At 28.9% G+C, this 21,905-nt stretch overlaps 2 protein-coding genes across 3 annotated transcripts; both read right to left on the bottom strand.

The window, feature by feature from the left end:
* Window positions 1-10,834: 10,834 nt before the first annotated feature.
* On the bottom strand, window positions 10,835-17,831 carry LOC127243012 (dolichyl-diphosphooligosaccharide--protein glycosyltransferase subunit 2). The gene is made up of 20 exons (XM_051262845.1): window positions 17,705-17,831; window positions 17,478-17,622; window positions 16,758-16,950; window positions 16,580-16,669; window positions 16,294-16,353; window positions 16,117-16,186; window positions 15,914-15,978; window positions 15,047-15,101; window positions 14,491-14,618; window positions 14,281-14,396; window positions 14,043-14,112; window positions 13,665-13,766; window positions 13,478-13,567; window positions 13,132-13,280; window positions 12,424-12,535; window positions 12,249-12,332; window positions 11,896-11,976; window positions 11,547-11,771; window positions 11,325-11,447; window positions 10,835-11,207 (listed from the first exon to the last, which is right to left on the bottom strand). The coding sequence occupies exons 2-20, from the start codon at window positions 17,618-17,620 to the stop codon at window positions 11,091-11,093; spliced, it is 2,073 nt and encodes a 690-aa protein (XP_051118802.1). The 5' UTR covers window positions 17,621-17,622; window positions 17,705-17,831; the 3' UTR covers window positions 10,835-11,090.
* A 2,147-nt stretch (window positions 17,832-19,978) lies between these two features.
* LOC127242806 (H/ACA ribonucleoprotein complex subunit 3-like protein) lies at window positions 19,979-21,738 on the bottom strand. Of its 2 annotated transcripts, none has more exons than XM_051262500.1 (4): window positions 21,588-21,738; window positions 21,363-21,433; window positions 20,805-20,847; window positions 19,979-20,281 (listed from the first exon to the last, which is right to left on the bottom strand). In XM_051262500.1, exons 2-4 carry the CDS (start codon window positions 21,414-21,416, stop codon window positions 20,184-20,186), a joined length of 195 nt encoding a protein of 64 aa, XP_051118457.1. In that variant the 5' UTR covers window positions 21,417-21,433; window positions 21,588-21,738; the 3' UTR covers window positions 19,979-20,183. The 2 variants fall into 2 exon arrangements, with proteins under 2 accessions (XP_051118457.1, XP_051118458.1); XM_051262501.1 differs by having other exon boundaries at window positions 21,592-21,738.
* Window positions 21,739-21,905: the final 167 nt, after the last annotated feature.

Genomic DNA, 21,905 nt, shown 5'->3' with positions numbered 1-21,905 from the left:
ACTTGGGCAACTCAACACTAGTATGATATTGTCCGTTTTGGGCTAAGTCCGCACGAATTTATTTTTTTATATTCTCCAAAATATTTCGTACTAGTGGAGTTAGTGGAATTTTGACTTAGGTTTCACCCTAATACAGACAAATTATTTATTTTTTGGAAAAATGTAAGATGCTCATAATTGTGAGTTTTGGATTGGAAAAATGACTGTTCTCTCCGTCCCTGCAGTGTTGTCATTTGACTTAATTCAATTTGACATTAAAAATATTTTTATATTTGAATAATTTATTCTAAAAATATATTTTATTGGTATTATAAGAGATTAATAAATATATTTTTGTCTTTTTTTCTCGATTTGTACTACGTCTTGATATAATAATTAATATTCAAAAATCAACATGCAAAAAATCAATGGCAACCTTGCAGCGGGACGGAGGGAGTAGTAAAATTTTGAATTAAAATAGAATTTTAACATGATATATATATGTTGATATGATATTTCAAATGTAAAATTAAATTTTATTGTAATATAACAAAAAAAAAAAAAATAATTCCTCTGTCCACTTACAATGTTTACATATTTCTATTTTGAGGCGTACAATTACAAAGTTAATATTTCATTAAATACTCTACTTTTTTCCACAAATATTCTTACTTTGCATCACATCATTACTTTTACACAAAAAATTAAGGGCAAAAATGTCATTACACTACTTTTAACTATTCACTATAATTAAAATATTATTCCCTCCGTCCCACATACCATGTCCACATTGCCGTTTCTGTCTGTCACACATACTATGTCACTTTCCTTTTTTGGAAAATGATTACACACTTTAATCTCATTTTTAACTTTTTAATTTTATTTTTTTTAATTTTAATTAAACTAATTAGTTATCTTAATCTTAATTTATAATTATTTATATTATCGGATAATTATATTCACTAATACATTTTTAATTATCTATTAATTACACTCCTCCTAAAATACCGTGTCTACAGTGTAGCAGACACGGTATGTGGGACGGAGGTAGTATTATTTCTTAAACAATGCGCCAAAAGTAAATGTAAATATTGTAAGTGGACGGAGGGAGTATATATTTGATTTGATGAGTTTTGGGGAATTTTATTTTAAATAGTAAAAAACTCAAAATTCGTATATCCATTTGTTTTTTTTTTTTTTTGCAGAGTTTTAAAAATATTAGTATTATATTGAGATAAGGTATAAATAAAGGTAAAAAAAACTAAATTAACCCTATTAGAATTGTATGATATAAAGGTAATGACATTTGTGTAATATATTGTAAATTTGAAGAGGCATTTGTGTAATATATTATAAATTTGAAGGGTATTTGTAATATTAGGTATATACGATTACTAAAAAAGAAATGAATACTTTGTTATGGGACGAAAAATGGATAGATTGTTAAGGGACGGATGAAGTATTATACTAAAAAAATTATTTTACATTGATATTAATATCCATTTATATCATATCAAATAATTATTCAAATTCCAATTTATACTATTCAAAAATTCAAACTTGAAAATCTAATCCACAAACAATAGTTTTGAAGAAATTGAAAAAGTTTTGCCAAAAAAATACACTGCAATTTTAATTTTTTTTAAGTAATAAAAAATTAAATATCTAATTTGATATTTTTTTAATGTAAAAAATAATATGATATTAAAAATTAAAAAAAAAAAAGTATTATGAATAATGTTAATATCACAAAAATATGTATATAAAGATCGAGAGCCTTATAGTTTTGCATTAAGGTTAGACCACTTTTTATTATTAAAATGCAAACAAGATACATTCTCCTGAAATTGACCATCCCTAAATAAAATAAATAAATTAGTTAATTAACTAACGAACCAGCTTGGTCACATAAATAAGGCTTGAAACTATACCTAAATTAATCATAATAAAATTAGCTAATTATTTAGGGTTTATATGTTGGTGTTCCTGTAAAATTTTGTATTGTAAATTTTAATTGAGGTAAAATTATATTGTTATATATATATATATATATATATGAATATGATTAATCAAATTTAAATACTCATTTTAAGAATATCCATTTTTCTATTTTAGTCGGTTGCCGTAACAAAGTATCAATTTTCTTTTAATAGTAACTGTATTGTATACCTAACATTACAAATACTCTTGCAATTTACAATATATTACACAAATGACATTACTTTTATATCACACATACTAATAAGGTTATTTTAGTCTTTTCTATTTTATTCCTACTACATCCCAATATAATACTAATATTTCTAAAATTACGTGAAAAAACAAATGGATATCTAATTATAAGACGGAGGGAGTACAATACGAAAGTAATTTTTGTTGAATTAAATTTTGTGGCACATAATGTTTTTAAGTTTGTGTAAAAAATGACTTGTGTAAATGAAATTATAATTAAGTCAAGGTTTGGATGGTAATAATTTTGATACAAATAATAGAAGTTAAATTAAAACATTAAAATATATATATATATATATATATGTTTGGGTAACAATCATATACTAATATACATATTTATTATAAAATAAATGATATTTAGAGACTAATTAAAATTGAATTATATTGCTCCTTCGTGACTTCGTCCTATATCATAAAAATATATAAATAATTAAAATAATTTTAATCTTAATTTATAATATTATATTATAATTATTTTTATTAATATATTTTTAATTATTTACTAATTATATTTCTTTAAATTTCCATATTTAAATAATGAATAGAATAGATTTTTTTGAAAAAAAAATACACTAAAAATTTGAATAAACTCCTAATTAATTAATTAATTAAATGAAACGTGTCTCCCAAAGAGCAGCAGTTTAATCAATAATTTGAGTGTGTTTGTTTGGGTGATCTTCTTCAAAATTTACTATTCATTCAATTTTCTTATTAAAAATATCAAATTAAATATTTTTTTTATTTTTTTATTATACTAAAAATCAATTTTACATTAAAAGTGATGATATTAACACCTATTTATATCACATTATATATTCGCATTCAAAATTTTTACTGTTGAAATTCCAATCCATAATCCAAAATCTGTTCAAAGTCAGGATTTTTTACATTTTTCTTTTTTCTACGTTCAGCTTTGAATATATATATTTTTTACTCCAAGATTTCCAGTCATAAATTAGGAACTATAAATCAGAATTAGGACCAATTCAATTCGATACAATTCGGTCAACGGTCAACATCCCCATTCTACGTCTATATATATATATGTATATACATATTGTGAGTCCGTACAGTCACAGAGCTCAACTGTAATTCAGAAGAACGACGACAATGGCGACGGCGGCAATTATCTCAGCCTTATCAATTATGGTGATTTTAGCGATCGTGAGGCCTAATGAGTCAGCTCGGATTCTCGACGGCGGCGAGAAAACGCTGCTGCTGCCGTCGCTGCCGAAGGGAGGGCCGACGGCGCCGCCGTCGCCGAGCGGCTGCACATGGACGCCGGGAAGCGGAGCGACGCCGTGCGCCGTCGCGTCTGTCGGCCAACGGAACTTTGCGATGACGACGACGGCGAGGAATCGTGGCCGTCCGCCTCTGCGTTATAAAATGAACGGCGGGGATGAGTCGACTCGGTGATCAATAAGGGCTCGTTTGGATGGTCGTACGGACGGACGAACGGACGTATTGTAATTTTGGAAGAATTAATTAATTCGTTTATTAAATTTGGGCAAGTGTTTGTGTATTGGAGTCTTCCCCTAATAAAAAGAAATTCGATTTTTCCTATTACTATATTAAAAAAATTACAATATATATTTCCAGTGACATAAATGTTAAATGGATAGAAATAAAAAATACTTCGTTCACGTTTATTTTTTTCACGTAATTTAAAAAATAATAATATTTTAATTTTAATGGATAGTTAAAAATAATATAATGACAATTTTTGTCTTTATTTTTTTTTTTTGTATAAAAGTAATGATATAATATAAAATATGAGTATTTATTAAATATAAAAAAAAGTAAGGTTATTAATAAAATAATTACTTTGTAATTGACGTCCAATATATATAGAGATGAGTGCCAGTTGTATATATGGAACTGAAGGAGAATATAAATTCACATAATACATATATAATCTCTTTATTCACTATTTAACAATTTTTTTAATATATTTTAAAATATTATTTTCTCCTTCCTAGCTAATTTGTCCACTTTAGTTGGATACGGAGTTTTAAGTATTATATAATTAGTAAGTAATCAATAAATGTATTAGTAAAAATAATTATGATATAATAAAAATAATTATACATTAAAATAAAGATGACTAAACAGTTTAATTCAAAAAATATATAAATTATAAATTTTAAAATATTAAATATGATTAAAGTGTATAATTATATTTCCAAATAAAAAAAAAAAGACAAATTATGTGGCACTGAACCGAAATAAAAAGAGTTGACATAAATTATATAGGATGAAAGGAGTAGTACTTATAGTAATATAATTAACAATTTAGGGAAAAAAAACTTAAACTTATTTATTTATTTTTATGGAATTCATTGAAATATAATGTAAAGTGGAAAATACATAAAGAAAAAAAATAATAATAAAAAAAAAACTAATATACTATCAAAATAACAAAATGAATAAATAGTTACTGGACATAGAGAGTAATACATAATATTTTTTACACTCACAAAAAATTTTATAGTTCAGCATAAAATATTACTCGTATTTTCTATATTATTAATATATATTTTTCATACTTAATACCAAAAATATTTTAACATTAAAAATATTAAACAAATAAAAGTTTTTGAATATTTTTTCTTAAATTTATGTTCATTTTTCTTTTTCATTGTCATAAAAAAAATATTATTTATATTTTTTTAAAGTAAAAATACCAAATTTTCTATTATTTCATTACTATAAAAGAAAAAATATATATATCTTTTTATCTATTTTTAAAATTTGTATCGAATCAAATGAGAATAAAGTTCAATCGTGAAAATAGTATTCGTATATGTGAACATGTGATTGCAAGTTTATAATAGGATTTGATGATGTGCAAATATATAGTTGATTAATTAATTACCTTTATTTCAAAGTTATTAATCTCTATATCCTTCTTAAAAAATTACATTTATCTTTTGCGGTATTGTAAATTAACATGGGTGATAATCAATCATGAGAATAAGTTTCGGACCTGAAATCAAACCATAGATTAAAACACAAACAAATAAAAAATATTCATTTAAGAATATTTGTATAATTTTTTATATAAATGTCATTGTATTAGTATTATAAGACATTAATATAAATATTTTTGTCATTTTCCACGATTTATACTACGTTTTGATATATTAATTAATATTCAGATATCAACACACAAAAAGTAAATATAATCTTTATAGCCGGACGGAGATAGTATTATTATTTTTTATTTTAGATGTTTTGAAATTTTATAATAATAATAATAATAATTGACTTGAATGAAAATAAAATTATTTATGTAAGAGTTTAGTTTTCTTACCCCTAAAGTTTGCTTACCAAGTCACATATTATTATAACAATGATAGCATTGTATTTATAGGTTTAATCACTAATATAGTCTATCAATACATGACTTCAATTACTATAATATTTACTGTATAAATTTTTATTATATTGCGACGATTTATATTTGTAGGTGTGTTGTATATGAACATATATATCTCTTGTGTTAAAAGTTAAAATTAATTATAGTGTATGTAATATGTAAATTATGTGATGTCATTTCATAAACTGTATTTATATTATATTAACATAAACATTACATTTTTTCCGTCGATCAATTTTATTTTCATTTTTATTTTCCATCGGTATATTGAATCTACACATTACTAAAGTCAAACTTTCAACATTTAATTTTTTTATTTCATTCGACACTTATTTACTACAATTACACTATTTTTATTATATTACTACCTCCGTCCCACATAATTTATCTCTATTTTCTATTTATTTTCGTTCCATATAATTTATCCTTTCTTTTTTTTTTAAATATAATTATACACTTTAATTACATTTTAAATTTTATAATTTTTCTAATGTTAATTAAACTATTTAGTTATTTTAATCTTAATTTATAATTATTTTTACTAATACACTTCTTAATTACTTACTAATCATATTTTACTTAAATTTTCGTGTCTACAGTAACACACCCAAATTATATGGGACGCATGAAGTAATATTTATTTGTTCTTTTTAGTTATAATTAAAAAATTTAAAAATATCTCTAATTATTTTTTTTATTTTTTATCAATATTTAATAGAATATTAATTATTCGATAATTTTTGTACCTGATCACTATCATCTATACTTAGCACAATAACTTCCACGTTAATTTTCTTACCCCTAAAGTCTGATTACCAAAGCATTACAGAAACCAACAAATCAGCATAATTAAAATTCTTATATTTGTATATTATTTTATACAAATGTCATTATAACATATTATAAGACACTAATAAAAAATATATTTTTGGTATTTTTTTTAATTTGTACTATTTTTTATATAATAATTAATATTTAAATATCAACGTCGCAAAAAATAAATGACATCCTTAGACCCCTAAGGGTGTGTTTGTTTGGGGGTTTGGATTTTGAGTTGGGATTTAAAAAGTAAAAATTCTGAATTTGAATAGTTGTATGATGTGATATAAATAGGTGTTTGATGTGATGTTTTGAATGTAAAATTAATTTTTAGTATAATATAAAAAATAAAAAATAGATGTTTGATTTGATATTTTTGGAATAAAAAAATAAAATGAACAGCGAATTTAGGGAATTTTACTAAAAAATTACTTCGGGTCAAAAATTGAAATGAAAAAATATAAATAAAAAAAAGGCTCTCACACACGCATAAGCGAACCCTATATTTTATAATATTCAACATTAAAATTCCAAATAAAATATTTTCCAGTCAGAATGTGAGAAAATTTTAATGGTCAATAATCAGAATTATTACAAAAGATCAAGACCAATTTTTATTTCCCATGTGAATTTGGCATTTAAAAATATATGTTTGAATATCACGAATTATATCTTTAAAATTATAAAAATAATAAAAAAAAATAAAATTGTTCAAGAAATATATACTCCCTCCGTCCCACATAATTTGTCCATATTTTCTATTTTCGTCCGTCCCACATAATTTGTCCTTTTTTTTTTGAAAAATTAATTATACACTTTAATCATATTTTAAAATTTAAAATTTAAATTTTTTTTAATCTTAATTAAACTATCTAGTTATCTTAATCTTAATCTATAATTATTTTTACTAATATATTTTTTAATTATTTACTAATTATACTTTACCTAAATTACCGTATCTACAGTAATACACTCATATTACATGGGACGGAGGGAGCTTTTATATTCTTACTTTTTTAGCAATTTTAATTGTTCCATTACTATGTAATTTTCTTCAAACTTTTCAAGAAAAATATAATAAATTATTACCTTTTATAGAATATTATAACAAAACAATATTCAAATAATATAAAATACAAACTAAATACACTCTTAGATAAACATATATATATATAATTATTTAAATATATTAAATTTTTTTACATGACTAATTCAATTCCTAATTCATAAATAACCTGATTTTATATACATATTGCAGTCAGCAAGTATCAAAAATCAAAAAATTCAAAATTTCTTCACTTAATTAAATCTACACTATATATATTCTACCAATGTTACAAATACATTTTCCATGTTACAATATATTTGGAAATTTTATATTTGTATTAAAAAAATATTGAGAGATATATATTTTATATGTGTATTACTATATATTAAATTAGATAACTACTATTTTATCATATATTGAATTTTTTTAATTATTATTTATTTATATTGATTTTGTAATTAGAAGAATATAAGTACAAATCTCTTAAATAAGTTATGGCTAGTACCATAATTATAAGATATGTAAATGTAGTCCAGTAAGGGATGGTCTAGCGGTGCAGGAGTTGGACATATGACTATGAGGCCATGGGTTTAAACCCCCGACGCCTCAGATCACCTGCCACACATGGTTCGGCTAGTCACCTAGTGCGCACTTTCGGGTAGCGGCTGCGGGTTCCCACAATCAACATCGTAACCGTCCCGTGTATATATAAATGCATATGCATTATCCACTGTAAGAAAAAATCATTTTTGTAACAAAACGTTTTTGTCTTTAAATCTATTTTTTTTCGTTACTAATGACATTAGAGACGGAATTAGGAATAGAATTACGTTAGCTACGTGAACTTTATGGACGGAATTTCGTTACAAATATATTATTTTTTTGAAGTGATCATATATTCTCCTAATAATAATTTTATTGTGTTCTTTTGTAATATTGATTTTTTATATTAACAATAGTTTGAATATAGTACTCTTTTTGGGAAAAATATATATATATATAATTACAAGCATATGTAATACTTCCTCTGTCCCAAAATAGTTGACTTATTTTTCTATTTTCATATCTCTCAAAACAATTGTTATGTTTCTTATCTAGTAACTGTGGTTCCCACTTTATGAAAATATTATTTCTACTTTTTCAAAATTACCCCAATTATTATTGTAACTCATTTTTTAAAACCCTCCAACAAGAAGGGTATTTTAGATATTTACATTCTACTTTTTACCTACTTTAACCAAATATTATATTAAAAAATAAAAATTTTGAGTTCCCAATTTTCCTCATCCAAATCAAATTTTAATCAATTATTCTACAGATAATACTGAATCAAAATTACTTACTACATATATACATATTAAAGAATAACAGTCAAAATTCTAAAACCAATAAAAAATCAAACAAACAAAACCTACATAACGACGTTATTACTATGTCAACAACATAGACAAGTACCGTTTTCACATGAACAATTAATATTTATTTATTACGAACTCTTCCCCGTCAACGGTCAAATCCCTGTGCATGAATAATTCCAAGTCATAAATAATACTAATAATCTCCATGCACTCACAAACACGCTCTATATATACATACATATATATATATATACATATACAGCAGCATACACCAACCTTCATCATTAATTCCTCGTCTAGCATTAATTGCAGATATTAATTAGCAATCGATTTTATGGCGGCGTCATTAAAGCTGATCACGGCACTGTCCGTACTGATTTTCCTGATGACCGTTAACGAAGGCACGCGCGTTCTGCGTGACGAGACGGTTTTTCTGCTGCTCCCGAGTTTGCCCAAGGGGGGCCCCACCGGTCCGCCGTCGCCGAGCGGCTGCACGTGGATTCCCGGCGGCGGCGGGCCCCCCTGCACCGCCGCCGCGGCCTCCGTCGCCGAGCGCCACTACGCTGAAATGACGTCAGCTCGCCGTCCTCCACCGCCTCCGCCACCGCCACCGCCAGCAGCAGCGGAAATGGCGGCGGGTGTATAATGACGAATATTCGTTCTTTAATTAATTAGCCGTTATTGATTATTTGACACGAAATTTTATTTTTTTTATGAATTAACGATGTGGATAAAAAATAACAATAATGATAATTGTAAGTTATTTGATTGATCAATTCTTTTGATTTTAGTTAGATTAAATGTGAATAGATGATTGTTGGATGTAATAAATGTTTTGCAGTGGTGTGTGTAATAAAATTTAAAAATCGTGTTCTTTATATATTATGTCGGGATGTATAATTAATAGTTGCGTTTTTCTAATTCACGAGTTCAAATTTCGCATACCTTCATTTATTAATTTATTAAGTAATATGTTGAATTAATTATGGTAATTGATAATCCTAATTTAGTAAGAATAATTTAATTAGATTAATTAAGATGTTGTGATTAAGAGGGTGTTTGAAAAATAGTTTTTGAAGAGCTTTTAGTTTATTAATAGCGTTTGGTAAATTAGCTATACTTTTTGACTCATCTACCTAACGTTTTCAAAGAATTTTTTATTTTAATTTTGATTATTCCTTATTTACCCTTAAAATTTAATTTTGATTATTCCTTATTTCTTATTATATACATATAAATATATTTTTATAACAATATTTATTAATTATTTTTAATATATTAATATTATTAAATTATATTTTTATTTTTGTAAATTTAAAATAATTACTATTATTAATTATTACATATAAATTAATTTATTCGTAAAATATATAAATTTTTAAAACTAAATCAAATAGGAAAAATAAAGGTTATTAATTTATTTATATATATTAAAATAATAATTAATATAATAAAAATATATATACGAAAGATTTATTATTTTATATTTTACATAATTTCAATAAAAAAATATTATTTTTTAGTAAAATTCATTTTCTCATATCTAAATAATAAAAATAAAAATAAATATTTTATAATTTTCAATAATTAATAACAAAAATTCTCATAAATTTCAAATCAAAATGAACAAAATTAAATATTTTAAAAAATAACATATTAATGTCTTTAATAGTCATTTTATGTATAGACAGCTAATGTCAAACAATTGTTTTACCGAACATTTGAATACAAACCGCTAATTGAATAAGAAGCTATCAGCTAATTGCCAAATCATACCCTAAATAAAAAAGTTCATACACACCCCCGAACCCCAAGTTATATCAGCACATTAGCCCCACCGTGTGTATATATATATATATTTTATACCAAATTAATTGTGTTATATAAACTATTACTATTGTGAGTGTATGTATTATATATTAATATAATCTTATATTTAGATCAAATAGGACGTTTATTATTTGTACTATTACTATGTTTGATTATTACCCCTAACACATCAGCGCTCTAAAATAGGACTTCAACAAAAATTCAAAACATGTAATAACATACTCATAAAAAAGCTCTGTAAAATCACTAATGTCATATTTTTTTGCCTCCAACAATTGGGATGGTCCTCTGCCTCACAAAATTTTTTAGCTATTAGATAACTTACTCGTCTAGAGGAACCCGAATCCGAATCCGAATCCAAACTCGAACCTGAATCCAAATCCCGAGCACAGTTTCATTTCAGATCAGATCACTGGGAACAAGGAAGAGAGAGCATCAGTACTCCTCAAGCAGATTTCAACTTGGACGATGTGGATGCCAAGTACGAGAGAGTCTTGTGCCCGACGAACATCAAGAACATTCCCAACAACCCGAGCGCCTTCAATGTCGTGAAAAGATCCAACTGCAAATCGATATAAAAAATTTAAAGTGAAAATAACATTCGAGATAAAGCTATGGCAGTAATAAAAGATGTCCGCGGAGAAAAAGAAACTCAAACCACAAAAAGAAAGAGTCGAACCTTGAGCCAGAAGAGTGTGTAGAGCAATAAAACTGCGCCAATGCCCGCGTGGAAAAGTAAGGCAAAGGTTGCGGGAACAGATGACTTGGGGAAGCTTTTAAGGTTAGCACGAAGGCGAAGAAGCTGCAAGGACAAAAAGTACGTACACATGATAAGCATTAAATCGGAGATCAGAAAGATCGAGGCCCAGCCGAAGAGGGGAAATGGATAAATGAAGATTACCCCTGCCAAGAAGCCCAAAAGTGGGACGAGAACAATGCCAAGGAAAGCAAGGGAAAGCTCCCTGGGGGGTCGCTTCTCTGGAGCCCTAAATATGTGATTGATTTCAGTCTTAGGGCCATATCTAGAGTATGGATCGACAGGTTGTGGTGGAGGACGAGCAGCCTTTTCGGGAGCCTCCGGGAGATCTAATTCAATGTGGCCCAAATGTTGCAAGAAAGAGTTCTCCTGAATCGAATAAAGGAGCAACGATCAGACGTGTGACAGTAAAAGCAGGTCTAAATAGAGAAAAATGAACAAAATGAAACCGCTGAGTGCTACGTATAATTGGCAGATAGTATATAGTATTTACCATGGCAGAGTCTCCAACTGTAAGTTGAATATCGTAAGTTCCCGATAAATAGAATAACTTCTCGACAAGTCCAAGAAAATCCTGATAATATACCAATATAAATGTAAAGGTTAGAATTGGAAAATATTGTGGCAGAAGCACAAACAAATTTTTACATCATGGAACAGCTTATGTAGTTGCACAACTGAATTTATAATATAAGGCTCGTCAATGGGGAATGATAACTAAAAAGTGAAATGAAAAATCAATGTGCGGCTTTGGTTGGAGAAAATATGAGTTTTATACAAATCCTGCTGAAATAATCTAGTTTAAATCCGAGGAAAGATGACAGATATTAGATATAGAATACTTACTAATATAATCTCGAATTTCTTCCCAGTGTTTCCTACCAAGAAGATGTGTTCAACTCCACTCTCATGTTTAAGCTTGAGGAATGTCTGAATAAAACATGGTAATAGGAACAGATAATAAATATATATATATATATTATGTGTGTGTGCTTTCGAATAAATAATAGAAAAAACAAACCTGATGAGGTTTGAAAGCATGTCCGGAAGGAGAAGTCAGGCGAAAGGACAGCCGCAACTTTTGAAGGTGGTTAGCTGATAGAGAAACAGCATTTTCTCCCGGTAACTCCAGCCTGATTATAAGCACAGAAAAAGGTACAATGTGAGTTATAGTCCTTCATGTTTCAGTTTCACCGTAAAATTCTTACAGGTGAATATTGTAGCTAACATATAACAGTCATGTTCAGCCAACCACGAAAAAGAAAATGAGTAAATAAATTGATAAAAGGTGCAGGGAAGACCAATGTGACGAACAATTAGATAAACACATCCAAACCACCAAAACTAAAATGGGAAGGTAGACAAATCACACATAAAAATGTTATAAAAATACACTGTAGAGTTTATTTACAGTTTCTATGCTATGCAACCCTTACGATTTCCTATAAAAATATATTATTTCTTCTTCCAAAACATCGTATTCAAACCAAAACATAAAACCAAACTCCAAGTAAACAAGCCCTATATATTACAGACAGTCACATGCAAATATATATATTACTTTTTCACATGGGAAGAACAGCTTTCAAACGATGTAAACTAATCAAATATACAAATAGACACCCGCAAGAAGCATTCAGAGTTCCAAAGGAGTAAACAAATCAAACAAAAATGAATAATTAAGGATGAGCACTCTGTGCTATGAATTAGATAGAAAGTAAGGACGCACTTTTTCTGGGTTTCAACGCTGCCAAGATCACTATCAAGAACTGCAATCTCAGAAGCATCAACCTTAATGACTCCAGTAACATGAATAGGTACTTTGTTACGCCCACCAGTCACGTAGTTTTTCTTACTTTCTGGGTCATCAAATATAACCTATCAACAGAGAAGGAAACACAAGTAAATTGCAGACCTAAACAAAGTAGTCAAAGGGTGTGTTTATATATTGGATATATAAATCTTCACGTGTTACTACATGAAGAATTGAAGATCATCATATTATCTGATGTAATAAATACACCAAAGTACAATCTTTAGATGGTTTGTGTGTGAGAGAACGAGTGGGTAAGTACCTCGAAAGAAAAGACATGGCTTCCAACATCAACGCCATTTGGTAATGTTTCCAAGACATGCACTGAAGTGCTAGGATCAAACTTGAGTTTCTGCATTACACGATCCACAAGTCTCGGAAATTAAGGTGATTTAGAACTTTTATGTATGAATATTCTAAGTTCTTTGCAGCTCAATCTCAAAGCATACCTGGTCTATGACGGAGGCATCTTTCGAATTGGAGGAAAAAATCTGTCTGAGCTTGACTGAGAGAGGAGGAGGATGAGAACCCAATGCTGTACTGACCCGAACCTAAAAAATAGGGAATGTATCATAATTCATAAGCTAGAAGTAAAGCCTTGAACAGTGCAATGCCGAATGACACATTAAGCAGAACGTAATCAAACAACCAACTTTATTATCATCGATATTTTTACTAAACACCATTATACAGAAATAATCAACATTAGATTCACCAAGCAATGAAGGGTTCTACAGTATGCATGAAACCTAGACAAGAAATTGGAGAAATGAAAATGATAATTGTAAGTGTCAATCAATTTGAATGAGCAATTCGAGATAACAGACCTTTAGCTGATCTTTCTTGGAAGTGGAAAGGACAGTAGATGGTAGTGACAAAATGAGAGGAACAGAACCCCTAGTGCAACAAGAAAATGCATTATAATTACGTTAATAAAGTATAAAATTTCACAGAATAAGCTACCAAGTGATATCAGCCATTAACTTAGAAATTTTTAAGTGAAATGTGCTTCAGAAAGCATCAAAACAAAACCTGAAGACGGATAATTGTAGGCATAAGACATACCTAATGTTTTCCAAGTAAGTCAATGCATCAATTTGGTAATACAAGTCTTTGGCACTTCCAGGAACTCCAACGCCAAGGAAAAATTTAGCCAAACCCAATATTTTCTCACCTGGAAGCTGCCATTGTGAAATCGCGGGAGATCTCAAGTTAGCTAAAAGAAGTAAAAGAATCGGACATATAAACTACAATGCACGCGGTGTGCAAACATACATTTAAACTTTCAGAGGCAACTGCGGCAAAAGCTGTGATTCCACGAACTACTGATGCTGAGGCTGAAAGGGGACCCTGGTGCCCATGTGCATCAACTATTTTCTCATCAAAATAACAACTGCCATCATCTACAAACAAGAGTATATTTACATCACACAACTAGTTTCAGAAAAAAGGATATACTCTCCTGCTGTTGTCAAAAGACCATTTGATACTACCATCGAATTCAGAATCTTAAAAGTTACAACAGATATCAATATTATACTTAAAACTTAAAAGCAATACCAAAGGAGACATGCACAACAGAATCAAAGCCCCAGATAACTTGTATTGAAATTTAAACAGAAACAAATAGGTTATAGGAATTTAGAATTTGATTATTTCATGACATAATAGTTTCAAGAATTGATTAAACCATCAAGACCCTGTGCCACGAATGCAAATAGCAGCAGTATTCAAAATGGAAAAAAGTACTAAAGAAATATTTAAGTATGTATTGAGGGATAGAATGTACACAAAACCAAAAGAAGTGAAGGGGTGAAGCCAAAACACATACCATATCTTTCAATGCCATCAAAAAGCTTTACGATGTCATTTTTCAGTGTGGTAATCTGGCATGAAAAAGCAGACTCTGATCAGAATATTAAACACAGCTACCAAGATCTTACAATATGTTATATAAAGAACACATTTCCAATATACATACTTCATCGAAATATAAAAGAGAAAAAAAGAAAGAGTAAATTAACACTAAATAGAGAAAGACCATTCATGCCGCACTTTGTATGCAGAGTTTGATGACCACATGATACATTAAGGGTGTGTTTGTTTGGGGGTTTGGATTTTGAGTTGGGATTTGAATAGTAAAAATTTTGAATTTGAATAGTTGTATGATGTGATATAAATAGGTGTTGATGTGATGTTTTGAATGTAAAATTGATTTTTAGTATAATATAAAAAATGAAAAATAGGTGTTTGATTTTATGTTTTTGGGGGGAAAAAATTGGATGAACAGTAGGATTTTGTTAAAATCCTACAACCGAACACACCCTAACAAAATTACAGATCATGAAAATACAAAGTTCAGAAAGAAAAGGTGGGCAAAAATAAATTGATTATTCTAAGCAGGGCCATTGATGTAACCTACAATGACTTTTCAGTTGTTGGCTATTCTTCCTCAAGTAGAAAATTATTTTTATTAAAAAGAAAGGGTCAGGAAATGGGAGAATAGAATTAGCATAGTTTGTTCAGATGCTAATGGAATCTCAACTGAGAACTTGAGGCATCAAAACCTTTTTTCATTTATTTTGCTCCTTCAGACACATAATTTCCTGTTTTCAGGGTGGAATGAACAAACCTTTGATTTCAAACTTGAAAATAACGTTACAATCAGCAGGAAACAGGTAAGAAATAATATACTAACCAAAGATTGATCGATCTCAGAAGATGCTAAGGAAATAACTCCAGCTAGAGCTTCTAAAGCTACCCCTGCAAAATAAATGATGGTTAACAGCGTTCAACGTATAGAAAAATACAGCCCCAGTAAAGATAAACAAACAGTTCATTTGTTGAACCCAAAAGTTGTGAAACCAGAACACCCCTATTATAAAATATCAGATTTAGTACCAGCAGCATCATTACTGGAGTCGGGATTGTTGGAACTAAGGCGCCAGCGTCCATCACTCTGACTGAGAGCCTGCCAAGAAACAATGCAAGTTAAGCATATAAGAAAACTAAATGCAGCAACACCTTATGGACAGAGATAAATTATTGAGCCAAGACAGAACAATATCCACGGTTCACCTTTATAGAGCGAAAAACTTTGTCAGCATCTTCGAGATGAATGTCAGAGCCAGAAGCATCCTGATTAGAAAAAAAATACAATAAACAAAATGAAACTCTAAGCCAAATAACAGGAAAAATCAAAGATAGGAAAAAGATGCACATGGAGAAGAAATAATAAAAAGAAGAAGAAACCAGATGGTAGTTTTTAAGAATAGACATTAGTTGAACATAATATTCCCGTACAAGCAGGATGCATAAAGCTAAGATTCATTCATCAAGGAAGAACGTAGTGAAATCTGCTTACCTTTATAAGCACCAAACTCCCTATCGAATAGTAAAAGTCAAGAAGTGAATTGGCTTCTTTTAGAGAATCCTTAAGTCTAGATTCAATTCCCTGCACACAATCGAAGAAAGTTGTTAAAAAACAACTGCATTCCACTAAGTTTTAATTTAACAAAGAAAATGAGTTGAACTTAGCATACCTCAAAAGCAACATTATCCAGCTCACACTTGAGTATTCCATTTACTTTTAATGCATAGAATAAATCCTTTAAAGCTGAAGAAGTCGATGATAGGGTTTCGGCCACAGATTTACAGGCAGATGATCTTATATTAGATTTCTTTTCAATTCCAAGAACATCATATGTCCTTAGCGCCTCGTATGTATCCTCCAGGCTGAGAGAGTAGGTACAGAAATGTAAGGTGAACAATTATCTTGAAGCGAAATTGAAAAGTTCTATGCTTTTGACACAATATCAAATATTCCTAGGAGATAGTAGACAAAATGCTTGCACCAGAAGTTCTTATCCTTCCAAAAGCACGGGGAAGGAAAGTGGAATCAATAGCATATTAGCAAGTTCAATCTACATTATAAGAAGGCAAACTACCAATCATGTTTCCACAAGAGCATCAGTAAAAGCGCAAGTAATTACGAAAATGAGCTGAATTAATAAGATTTATCTACATTTGAGATACAGACATTCTTCTACAAACAAATTACAGTGTCAAGCTGGTAAAAAACTACAGGATTAAATATTCCCTCCTTCCTATGAAAAATCACAGCCAAGAACCGCCAAACTTCTTCAGATCAAAACAATACAAGATTCAAATTATAATCAACAACTTAGAGAGAGAGAGAGAGGGGAGAAAAGCGCGAATAAGGGAGAAGGCGTGAGTGGATTTAGATAGGGTTTAACAGTGACCTCCCGAAAGCCCCATCAGTGGGTAAGAAGAGCTCCGAAGCAGCAGATCGATGAGATTCCGACACAGGACTGACGATGGCCGATTCACAAATCGAAGTCAACACTAGAAGTCCTAGGATCAGAAATCCGAAATTTCCAGCCATTCCTGTAGGAATCACACAAAAAGATATCAAAATCACGGCACGCAGGTATTTGCTACGCAAACAGATCGAAAATCGGGCACCAACCTGAGCGTGGAGGAAGAAATCTCTCAAAGTCCGCGATTCACAGAGAGTGTTGAGGCGAAATGATTTTCAGCATCAGGGCGAATGACGTAATGTGAAATTCCAATTTTGCCCCTACATTCCTACAGCCTACAGGTAGGAGGGTAAGTAGCAAATCGGCCCAAAGCATTCTTTATATAGTTCTGAACCGGCGGTTCAGTAATCGAAATTGAAATCGATTTTTACACGGTTCGGTTTCGGTCTTATATTATCCGAACCGTGAACGGCGGTTCGAATCCGTTTGGACAAGTTTTTATATGGCTTAACGATATTTCTAGAAATATATACATGCATATGTGCGTAAATGCAATTACATCAACTTACCAAATTGCTATATATTTCTTCCAGACATGTTTATTTGAATTTTGTATTTAAATTAATTTTAATAAAATATATTTTATGAATATTCAAAAATAAAATTTAAAAAGAGAAAAAAAAAAAAAAAAAAAACACTCAATTCTCCTAAAATCCTTAATTCCTAAATCATTTTCCTTATCAGTCCATATTCATATACTTTTTCCATTTAGCTCTTCATTTATTCCGCATCACTCCCAATTTGTAATTATTACATATTTTTACCAATTTTACCCTCTAAATAATTTTTTATTCATATTTTTTTTCCGCCAAATACAATCCAAAATCATTAGGTAAATAATATTTAATTATATTATTTGTTTATCTATGAAACAAATCTATTTATTTTATATAAATAAATTTTTGTATATAGAATCTATGGCTTTTTAATAATTTTTTGCAGGATTTGTTACAATACATTAGTTTTTATAATAGAAAAATATTTTTTCAAATAAAAATTATTATTTTCAGCTTGTTTATTATATTACTCATACTTATATTTAATTGAAATTAATATTTTTCTTATAAATATTTTATATAATTATAATGTAAGAGTTATGAGTACTTTTGTATTATATATTATATTATTATTATTATTTCTTGTCAATTTTTTTTTTTTGTAATCTTTTATTTTATATTTAAATTAATAAAAAGTAGAAATAAATTATAAGAATTACAGTGTTGTTATTATTGTTATTATTATTTCTTGTCAATTATTATTTTTTTGTTGTAATCTTTTATTTTATATTTAAATTAATAAAAAATAGAAATAAATTATAAAAATTACAATGTAGTTGAAAAAAGAAAGAAAGAAAAATGATAAAAATAATAATAATAATAATAATAATAATAAAATGGGGGTACTATGAGGTTTCTACATTAATAGAGTGAAAAATAGAAAGTAAAAAAGATAAAATTAATGTATATAGAGTAAATAAAAATAAAAATATATAATTAGGAAGATACGTGAAAATTGTAGTTCTTTTATATCGGCCTCTATCACACCCTTTCAACATGTTCCTTCATACTCCCTCCATCACACCATCTCCGTTGTTCAATTTTTTGTGTTTATTTGACTTAACACAAACTTCGAGAAAAATATATAAAATAAAATTTTTTTTGTTAAAGAAAATAAAAAAATAATATTTTTCACTAAAAAAAACATGAACAAATTTAAATAACAACAAAAATAAAATTTAAAAAGACATTAATATATTGTATATTTTCTGAAAAACAAAAAATAAAAACAAAAACAAAATACTCGTATTCTCAAAAATATATATATATATATACTTTGCCTCACAAAATATTTAAAATATAAAATAAAATTCACTCCATCCAAACAACATCACAACTCTTCAAAATATTTTTATAATTCTCAATAATATTTAAAATATAAAACAAAATTTACTCCATCCAAACAACATCACAACTCTTCTAAATATTTTTATAATTCTCAATAAGTAATTCTAAACCTCTAAAGAAAGTAGCCTTAGTTTAAAATTTATTTCTAATTCAAAAAAATACACAAAACCAAAACATACTTTTGTTCTTTTTGTGATTTCAATAAAAATACGTAGTACTATTTTATCTCACAAAATATAATATCAAAATACTATTTACACAAAATATCAAATAAACATCGGATTTCAAATCAATTTTGTGGAAGTGCAAACCCAAATCCAAATATTTGAAAAAAGAAAACCTACACCTTATAAATCCACGTCAATTCTCCTAGTACAAAACTTTTGGACTCAGCCCAATGTGCACAATATCGTACTAATATTGAGATAATCTAATCCCATCAAATTTTAGATCACCAACCAAACAAACCCCAGGCAATTACCCAAAACACAAACAACAAAGGCAACATACAACCAAACAGACCCTCAAGGTTTTTTCATATTTAAGGTAATGTTTTTCAGTTTCAGGCAAAGAAAATTGTATAGTACAAACTGAATCAAAACATCCCAAAGAGTAACATTTATATCATCTTATCAAGTTCAAGATCAAGATTTCCGACAGAACTGATAGCCTGAGATGACGTAATTCTAAACAGCGACTTCAGAATTGACGTGCCGAACAATGTTTAATACTTGAGAGGTGATTGTTGAGTTGGCAGCAATCCGAATCGCTTCTTCAGGAGAACTCGTTGCCTAGAGAATTTATCATCAGGAGAAAAGCGCGCTGCAATGGTCAAAGAAAAGATTGTCAAGAGGAATAGTCCGGATGCTAATTTGGGGAAACAAATATATACACAGCAGAAGAACAATAACAATGTCCCGGCTTTGATGATCTACTTTATCATACGAGCTTAAAGCAAGCTTCTACAAATGGTGCTGAAAAAATGACAAACCATAATGTAATTCACCGGCTTTTTTACTCTGTTGATACAATGTGTTTGCAATATGGTGTAGTTTAAATTTATGGCTCTGTTTACACAATAGTAACTTCTTTAAAAAAATATCAAATCAAATACCTATTCTTTCTCACAACTATTTTCTCTCGCAAAATAATGCATCAAATACTAACTTTTTACTATTCCTACCTTTTTATAAAATTCCAAAAACTTCTACATATACGGAGATTAAGTCTCATCAAATATGGTGAAGCAGTTCGCAAGATCACTCATATCTTTATATTTCTTAGGTTACAAAGTACGAGTATAGAAAAATAAAGATTCAATTCAACATCGATAGATAAAAGTTACCCGGGTGGGCAGATTGAGTAGGCAAACCAAGAGGTGACTCCTTCTGCAGGAACAAAAATGCAATGGTTAATCAAGCTCAGTATGGACAAATCAAAGTGGACATATTTTGAGTCAAGGAGAATTTGAAGCGTCTAGTGGTAGCAACTAGGGTGCGCTTTCTTTCTATTTTACACAATTCCCAATATGCATCGATCATATTAAAGCTCTGTTATTTTCTATAACAAAACATTTAAAAACGACGAAAACAAATGTTTTAATAACACTTTCACGTTTAGCGGCAACTAACAATAATAACCACAAATTCTTAAATGTTAAAAGAACACAACCTAAGAATTTATCATGGCAACCATGTAGTGAACTCTGATACCAACTTAGGTGAAGACAACAAATCAACACCAAAATTGAAGACATGAAATGAATACAGTTAAGGTTAGGAGAACACTTGTGATAGCAACCATGTTGATCGAAATCATGCTAACAGGGAGAACAGAAACTATATAAAACAATTAGAACCCTTACAGCATTAGCTACAAAATATATATATATATATATATATACCTTCGTGGTGTAAACCTTGTCACCATTTTCGTTGATGTAAAATTGGAGATACATCTTCAGCAATGCCTCGCCTGCAGATGCGTTATAACAACGCCCTCAATGATATTAATACACAATTCGAATTCTTGTACAATCTAACGCGCATATAAATTGGAGAAGCAAACAAAGAGAAAATCCACAATTTCATTCCAACTGCGTAATTTAAACCTTGAATAGAGAATTTACCTACGTTTCTTCCTCGGATTCCAGGGGCTGAGTTAAAACCCTAGCAGTCGGAGAGGCGATTCGTTATTAGGGCTTCGACACTTCTCAAGAGAAGAGGAGTTGGAAAAGAAAATTGTGCGGCGGCGGCTTATGGAGTGGGGGTGTGTTTTGATTAGGGCAAAAAATTTTAATAGTGTATTTTATAAATAAATATTACTTCGTGTTAGTACTTCTTCCAAATAATAATAATATATTTAAAATTATTAAATCGTTCAGTCACACATAATTTATTCTTATATTTTTTTAGTGTTTTGCCTCATTTGCCATTTTTTTCAAAAA

Source organism: Andrographis paniculata, unplaced genomic scaffold (genome assembly GCF_009805555.1).
Source record: "Andrographis paniculata isolate CXL003 unplaced genomic scaffold, ASM980555v1 Contig89END, whole genome shotgun sequence".
Classification (NCBI taxonomy): Eukaryota; Viridiplantae; Streptophyta; class Magnoliopsida; order Lamiales; family Acanthaceae; genus Andrographis; species Andrographis paniculata.
Note: the sequence above shows the minus strand (reverse complement) of the source record. Positions and strands in the feature narration are given on the sequence as shown.